Source organism: Myotis brandtii, unplaced genomic scaffold (assembly GCF_000412655.1).
Source record: "Myotis brandtii unplaced genomic scaffold, ASM41265v1 scaffold246, whole genome shotgun sequence".
In the NCBI taxonomy this organism is placed as follows: domain Eukaryota; kingdom Metazoa; phylum Chordata; class Mammalia; order Chiroptera; family Vespertilionidae; genus Myotis; species Myotis brandtii.
In genome coordinates, this window is record NW_005359310.1 from 715,856 (window position 1) to 723,938 (window position 8,083).

General features: G+C 61.0%; 1 protein-coding gene across 1 annotated transcript in view; it reads right to left on the reverse strand.

Moving 5' to 3' along the window:
- The window catches only part of MAP4 (microtubule-associated protein 4), a 69,614-nt gene that overhangs the window by 3,223 nt on the left and 58,308 nt on the right, over positions 1 to 8,083 (reverse strand). The window contains exons 16-19 of the mRNA XM_014540506.1: positions 7,894 to 8,076; positions 6,618 to 6,731; positions 4,637 to 4,729; positions 191 to 272 (exon numbers count right to left, since the gene is read on the reverse strand). Of these exons, the coding sequence (XP_014395992.1) occupies positions 191 to 272; positions 4,637 to 4,729; positions 6,618 to 6,731; positions 7,894 to 8,076 (472 nt within the window). The remainder of the gene's footprint in view (positions 1 to 190; positions 273 to 4,636; positions 4,730 to 6,617; positions 6,732 to 7,893; positions 8,077 to 8,083) is intronic.

An 8,083-nucleotide genomic window follows, 5' to 3' on the forward strand; every position in this document is an offset into this window, starting at 1 on the left:
CGGAGCCCAGGAACCCCTCCCAGGTCCTGGTCAGCGGCACCTCGCACACAAAGCGTCCTCCAGACGAGGCCCCTGCAAACGCAGCCTCGACTCGGCCGCTCCTCCCGCTCCCTGAGGGCCAGGACCCCTGTGCCATGGCCGACAGAGGGTGACCCCCGCTGGCCGCGCACCCAGGCCGGGAGGGACTCACCCGGCTTGTGCTTGATGTTGGCCTTGGACCCACACTTGGAGGAGACCTTGGAGATGTCCACCTTCTTGCTCTGAATCTGAACCTGAGAAGAAAATGACCAACACAAACGTTGCCTCAGAGGGAGAACATGCCAGGCCAAGGCCACTCCCTCTGAAATCCTTGCATCCAAGTTCAAGTGTCTTCTCTCCCTCCTGAGCTCCTAGCTTAGTCTGTTCAAGGTCAGGGTCACCTTCCAAAAGTGCTCCCCGTGTGCAGCCAGACCAAACACGTTTCCACGCACATCTCCGCCCTCTCCAGGCCACCGCCAGACAGCTTCCTCCCCTTTTTCTGGATCCCACTCTCTTGAGCCACCCCCTGCTCTACCTCGAACCCGGTCCATCTACTCCTTCCCAGAGGTTCTGGCCCATTTCCTTCCAGTTCTTTTCCATGCACCTCCCTGCGGGCTGACAGCACAGGTTCTATCGTCGACATACGTATGAGGCGAGAGGCCAACAGACTCTCCTCGGACCTGCCTCGCAGGAGCCGTGCGGCAGCACCGGGGCACCAGGCGCCAGCACGTCTTTAAACTGGGAAAGAACCTCCATGGACAGAGCCCCCACGCGGGACCCCAGGTGCCCCTGCTTCTGCGGAAGAGCCTGGCTCTCCGCACACCCACCGCCTCCCACCTCCTGGCCTTGTCTTCCTTCTGTGTCAGGAACCAGGGTCTCCCAGGGGAAGAGTCCCCGCCCACAGCCCGGGCCTGGCGCGGAGTAACTCCCACACCAGCAGCCTGCCTGAGCCCTCACTCTTCCATTCAGACCCTTTCACACATTTTCCTTCAGCGGAGAGGAGAGGCCTTTTTAAGCCCTGAGACAACCTGTAGTGACTGTCTTCCCACCCATCCCGCCCACCCCCAGCGCCCACACACAATGGATTTGGAAGCATGGAGGCTGCCTGCCTGAGCCGTCGCCCTCGCTTCTAGGCTTCTAGAGCCCCCCATGCTGCCCGAGCCCCGCAAGCCCCGCCCTCAGAGGCTGCCTTCTCCACATGGCCTCCGGGGCGGGCATCAGCAAGCACTGGACACCAAGGGCTTCAGGAACTCAGCAACTCTTCACAGAGCACCTCCCGCCATCGCCACCACCGGGGGCCCCCTCTGTCTCATCTTGGCCACAGGCTGCACGGCTCCCTGAACGGGACCAGCGGGAAGTGGACTCTCTCAGCCGAAGGTGAGGCAGCTGCTTCAGGCACTCGCCCGCGGGCGCTCACCCCAGTGTGGAGCCCACAGGTTCTCCGACGGGTCTGCCCTCGAACCCTCCACTTCTTCACCTTGTGCCTTCACTTGACAGCTGTATCCCAGCCAGTTACTATGCACTCAGGGGCTTAGCGTTGGGCATCAGTCGCTGACATCACGAGAGAAAAGACCAGAAAAACAAGACACAACAGGTTTCCTGAACCCACACGACCGTGGAAGGGTTACCGCAGGCGGCAGAGCCTGGCTGGTGGCTCCGTGGCTCGAGTGCCGGCCTGCGCACCAAAGGCTTGTGGGTTTGCCTCCCGGTCAAGGGCACAGACCTGGGTTCCGTTCAATCCCCAACCCGTCAGGGCATGTGTGGGAGGCAACCAATCAATGTGTCTCTCTCACATCAATGTTTCTCTCTCTCTTTTCCTCCCTCCTTTCCACCCACTCTCTCTAAAACTCAATGGAAACATATCCTCGGGTGAGGATGAACAGCAACAGAGTGGTAACAAAATGTAAACCTGAATCGACATCGAGAAAATGGGAGCGTAAAGGAGCGTGTTAATGGGGCACCATCAGCGGAACCCAGACTCCAGGACGGCCGCTGGCGCTCACGAGCAGCAGGGCCGCGGAACTCGGGCACAGAGCCTCCGAGCGAGCGAGCGAGCGACACGGCGCGTCCAGCATCGTCACAGCTCACGGCCCTGCCGATCCCGATGCTCACGGTGGGTCTCCTACACGTGCACGTGGCAGACTTCTCTCTTAGTTACATACGGGGAGGTTCGCACACGGGCGAGTTACCTAAGACCGGCCCCAGAATAATGGAGATTGGCCACAAGCAAAGGAAGCTGGCAAAGGCACAGCCAGCCCGTTTCACTTTCTATTTGGTGACATTTGTGTATATTTGGAAACGTCTACGATGAGAGGTTGTTAAAGCTTCACTGCCTCCGAGACATGGCTCCGCTGCCTCACGGGGACGTGGAGGACCCACCACCCCCTTCCCTCCTGGCTCCTCTCCGCCCTCCACGTGCAGCTTTCACGGCCCAGGACGTGTGTCTCTCATGGTCAAAGGCTGGCCCAGAGGTCACAGTGAACCCCGACAGCCCACAGGTCCCCCAGTGGAGCCCGACAGCCCACAGGTCCCCCAGTGAACCCCGACAGCCCACAGGTCCCCCCGGTGAACCCCGACAGCCCACAGGTCCCCCAGTGAACCCTGACAGCCCACAGGTCCCCCCGGTGGAGCCTGACAGCCCACAGGTCCCCCAGTGAACCCCGACAGCCCACAGGTCCCCCCAGTGGAGCCCGACAGCCGTGTTCTCACACAACCAAGCCCCCAGCCACGGGACCTGGCTGTAGCTGTGCTGTTGCCCCTGGGGTGACGCCCGGGGCCCAGCGCAGATGTCAGTGCTGCTACTGAAGTGACCCTCCCGGCAGGTCTAGGAACAGACATGCCCTCCTCGGAGGGTGAAATGGGATTAAAACGGCTGCAACGTTTAAAGTTGGGATCACCCACAAAAGTAGCTGCTAAGTTCCTGCCCCGCCCCCCTGGCTCTGCCCCAGGGGTGTGTGTGTGTCTGTGGGGGGTGGTAGTGGAGCTAGCCCCGCCCCTCGCCCCGCCCCACGGGAACTCCCGCACCTCTACAGGGGAGGGCTGTGGCGGGAGCTTCCGCCTGCACACAGGCCTGCCCTTGGGGAGCCACATGCTGACCCGCTGGCTTCCCGGAGGGAGGGAGGAGGGGCGAGAGCACCTCAGCCCGATGCTCACCCTCAGGGTCCCCCTGGAAACAGCTCTCCGGCAGGATCTGAAGGCCCTGCTGCTGACAGACGTCTCCCCACATGGAGATGCTTTACACAAGGACACCCCAGAAAGGCTGCTGAGGCCATGTGTCGGAAGCGTGAAGAGCATAGCAGGTGACAGGTAAATAGCGATGATTTCCAACGCACAACATACATAGTGCATTTGTGTCACACACACACACACACACCAGTTCCCTCTGAAACCCTGCTCGCCCTGTTTTCATCAGGCCCAAGGCTGAGAGGAAAAGTGAGGGCAGATCTTTGAGTGTTGCCCACGGCCCTAGATGGTATGGCTCAGTGGATAGAGCCTCAGCCTGTGGACTGGAGGATCCCGGGATTGATCCCAGTCAAGGGCACATGCCCGGGCTGCAGGCTCGATCCCCAGCTGGGGGCGTGCAGGAGGCAGCTGATCCATGATTCTCATCATTGATGTTTCTACCTCTCCCTTCCCCTCTGAAATCAATAAAATATATTTAAAAAGGAAAAAAAAGAACGTGTCGCCCACTTCAGCTGATCCCACACCAGGTTGGCTAAGGTCTGGCCAACTACCCCCACCCCCACCTGAAGCAAAGCCATGGCTCCTGCCCACACGGCGAGGCCCCACTGGGGGGAGGGTGTGGAAGGAGGTGCCACAAGGGGGCTGTGGGGCAAGAAGGGGCACAGCCGGCTGCCTTCCTCCCGAGACAGCTGCCGCGAGGGTGCTTGCAGGCCACGGGCAGGACGGCGGGGCCCAAGGGGCAGGTGAGCAGGCAGGACTCAGTCCAGGGGGACAGTGAGGAGCCCAGGGGCGAGGCTGGGCGGCTCTCTTGGGGGCGGGACTGAAACTGGTGGAGGAGCAGGAAGGGCAGGGCTGCCCATGACCCCCCCCAGCACCCCCAGCTCAGAGTCCCGCTGCCTGCGCTGTCGCAGGGACACGGGGCAAACACACAGGCGCTCTTCACACATGACCGACAGACACGGCTCCCCGACTCCCCAGCACAGGTCCCGGCTGGCACGGAAGAGCAGCGCGACAGAAGGATGTCTGGGTGGGACAGGGAAAGGGACAGAAAGAGGAGGAAAAGGGACTAAAAAAGGAAAGAACTAGGAAAGGAATAAGTGGGGGAATGAGTAGAAAGGAGAGAGAGGAGGTCAGGAGAAGAGGAGAAAGAGCAGGAGAGGGAAGGTGGGGGAGCTCCGGGCAGGGCAGGCAGGTGGGCCCCCAGGAGCGGCCCGGCCCGGCCTCTGGTGCAGCTGGAGGAGCAGCAAGGCGCCCACCTAGGGCTGAGGAGAGGCTGAGGGAGTGGCGCCAGGGGGGTTGGCCCACCAGCCCCACTTGCTAGGCGCTTCCTGAGGCGGCGCTGGCCAGGCTGCGCGCCCATGGCACAGGTGGGGGCGGGGCTCCTCCCAGTGTGCCCCACGGCGGCCGAGGCCCAAGAGTCCAGGCTGATACTTACATTACCGCCTCCAGGGACATGCTTAATATTGTCCTTGGAACCACACTTGGACTGAACATGGCTGTAGTTCAATTTTTTGGAGACTATCTGGACCTGGAGTGTCAGAGAACAGAGACAACACAGGGGAGAGGGCTGGTTACTGACACAGGGCGCAGTGAGTCCACACGCAATCACGTGACCAACAGAGAGTGGTTAAAACTCCGCCCCACCTGCAGCAGAACAGCTGTGGGAAGCACAGAGCCTGAAGGAGCAGGAAAAGGGGTGAAGATGGACAGTCAACATAGGACAGAACAGATGTTGGGGTGAAGTGCTACTTGGCGCTGCCACTGCTCGGTGGGGGCTGGGCTGTGGTTCCCTGCACACGGCCGCCCCTGCCTGCTCCCTCCCTGAGGTCTGGGGGGCATGTCCTGGGGCTCATCTGGGCCAGTCCCTCCCCAGGGATGGGACTTCCCTTCAGCCTGGGGTCTGGAGCAGCTGCAGCAGAGCCACTGGGGAAGCACTGGGCAGTGGGCTCCCGGGCACAGATCTGAGACACCAGCGCTGGGCGTGTCGTGCACAGTCCTGGACACCAGGGGGCGCGCGGCCCACAGCCCAGCAGCTTCCTCACGAAGCCCAGGGCATGGAGAGTCCTGTAGGCCCAGCATGCTGTCCTGCACACGAGCTAGCGAGCGGCCGCCCCTGGAATGCAGCCGCCCGATCCCGCAGCCTTCTCAAGAAGCAGCTGCCAGCTCCCTCGCTCCCTCCCTCCCTCCCTCCCTCTCTACTCCTCCCTTCCTCCCTCCCTGCTTCCTTTCTCTTCCCTTCCCTTCAGAGCCCTTTGCAAATGATGCAGCTCCCGATGGAGTAGAGAAATCACGCTGACAAACACTAACCCAAATACCTCGCCATTTCTTGCTTCTTTACAAACATTTCCCAATAAACCCTGGTCTGCACCAGGGACCCCAGGAGTCACCCAGGAGCTGCGGTGCAGCCTTCCTCTCGCCTGATGTACAGAGTCCTTGGGCTGAGCCCTCGGCCAGAGGCCACCCGGCTGCGCAGCTCCGGGCAGAGGCCCCACAGCAGGCGGGCCTGTGCCTGGCGGAGGCGGAGGGAAAGAACCTGCAGGGCCAGCTGGCCTCTCCCTCCAGCTGGCGCGCCACCGTGCTGGGTGGGCTTCCACTGTAATGAGCACCCTAACTTTCTGCTAAGATGTGACCTGGGGGGCCAGGACAAACCAAGCCATCCCCACACCCAGAAGTGTTATGAGAGGGGCCTTCTAGTTCAGCTTAAAGCACAGGGTCTCCGGGATTCCAGGTGCCAGAAGATACCAGTGCCATGTCTCACTGCGGAAGAACCCGGTGCTGTGTGTGTGAGTGTGTGTGTGTGTGTGTGTGTGAGTGTGTGTGAGTGTGTGTGTGTGAATGTGTGTGTGTGTGTGTGAGTGTGTGTGAGTGTGTGTGTGTGAATGTGTGTGTGTGTGTGTGAGTGTGTGTGAGTGTGTGTGTGTGAATGTGTGTGTGTGTGTGTGAGTGTGTGTGAGTGTGTGTGTGTGAATGTGTGTGTGTGTGTGTGAGTGTGTGTGAGTGTGTGTGTGTGAATGTGTGTGTGTGTGTGTGAGTGTGTGTGAGTGTGTGTGTGTGAATGTGTGTGTGTGTGTGTGAGTGTGTGTGAGTGTGTGTGTGTGAGTGTGTGTGTGAGTGTGTGTGAGTGTGTGTGTGTGAGTGTGTGTGTGTGAGTATGTGTGTGCGCGCGGGTAACAGCTGGACGTCAGATCAAGGTCAGTGTGAAGGAAGTGATTGAAAGTTGTAGATCCAGCTGAATAAATAGTCCCCAAAGCACTAATGAGTCCCAAGTGTTAACTCTCAGGGTTGATAAAAACTTTTCCTGTTGCGAAACACGAAGAAGGCACAGGGAGAGGACGGAGCTGGTGGAGGGACAGGAGAGGCAGCAGGAGGGCGTGGCTGTGCGCTGACCGGCAAGAGGCAGGTCCCCGGACACTCACTTTCCCCGCAGGTGCCCTCTGTGCACTCGCACCCGGCCCAGCAGGCTTAGTGGCCGCGGGAGGGGCAGGTTTTCGAGCTGCAGCTGCTGCCTCTGTTCTTTCCTCTACTTTGGCCTAGACGGGGATAAAGGAAGGGCAATTTCAAAACAAGAGGACAAGAGCCCAAATGCCAAGAGGGAAAGAAGGCTGGGACTCGAATCCAGGCCAGGCAGAAGCAGGTCCCCTTGCTCCTGGGAAAAAACACCCATTTCCCAGGTAGACCAGCCAGAGGGAAGAGCTGCAGATCAAAGCTGGAGCCACGAGAAGAGCAGCCAGCATCACGGAGACCGGCAGGCGGGGGCTCGGTGAGCTGCTCTGCTCTGAGCGTGGCCGGGGCTATGGCTTTCCAACCACAATGTCCTCCCACCCAAACGTTCTCTGCCCCACGCACGCGCCCCTGGTCACAGCGAGCCACTACCGGAGACGTGCGCGTCACGCCCTGCAGGTCTGTGGGACAGAAAAACGGAACCGCCGGAGTGCGTTCCTCAGCGCCCCCACGATGCTGCACGGGAGAGCCTAAGGGGTGTGCGGGAAGGGAGGCCTGGTGGGGCTGCCAGAGCCCAGCCCAAGGCCCTCACCCCAGGCCAATCCTCTTGGCGGGAGGTTCTTCCCGCGGCAGCAGATTCTGCCTCACTTTGGACCCGCTTCAATTTTTTAACAGCTCGGGACTGAAGCCAGGTCAGTGTCCTGCCCTCAGGGGTGGTGGCGGAGAAGGGCTGGAGGCGATGCAGGTGACAAGGCTGCACTCAGGGACTGGGCAGTGGACTCCTGCCACCACCTTTCTCACACACCAAGTCGCCCTGGTTGCTGACAGTTAACAAGTAACGCCAGGACGGACGCAAACAGAAAGGCCCGCGGGCCTGCTCCATCACTCCACTCCACCGCAGAGCCTTCGTGGGGCAGCCACGGCCACCAGGACCCCCACCCTCCACAGACACTCCTGCTGCTCACAGGGCAGGCCAGACCCAGGACAAACCAGTCGCAGCCCCAGAGTCTCCTCTGCTCATGTTGTCAAGTAGAACCTTTTGTCTCCAAACAAAACTGTAAGCCTAAACCCACACACAGAACAGGAGCCCCTGATTCCAATCAGGGCGCAGCACTCGGCCCACCCCTCCCAGCTCCAAGCCCAGGCCCTGCCGGCCCCTCCCTGGTGCCCGGGCTGCGGTGAGGACATGCGTGGGGACCAGCGCGGGATGTGGCGGGAAAGCATGCGGAGGACCTGCGTCCCGGGACCCACCCGGCCTCCTCCAGGCTGGTGCTTGATGTTCTCCGTGGAGCCGACCTTGGCGCGGACGTTTTTCAGATCAGGCGTGGAAGCGCTGGTCGCCGGGCGGCTCAGTCTGGGGGCCAAGGAACTGGGCCTGGCCGACGTGGGCTTCTTGTCCACGGCAAGAGTCCCAGAGGCCCGGGGAGACACGGGGGTGGGC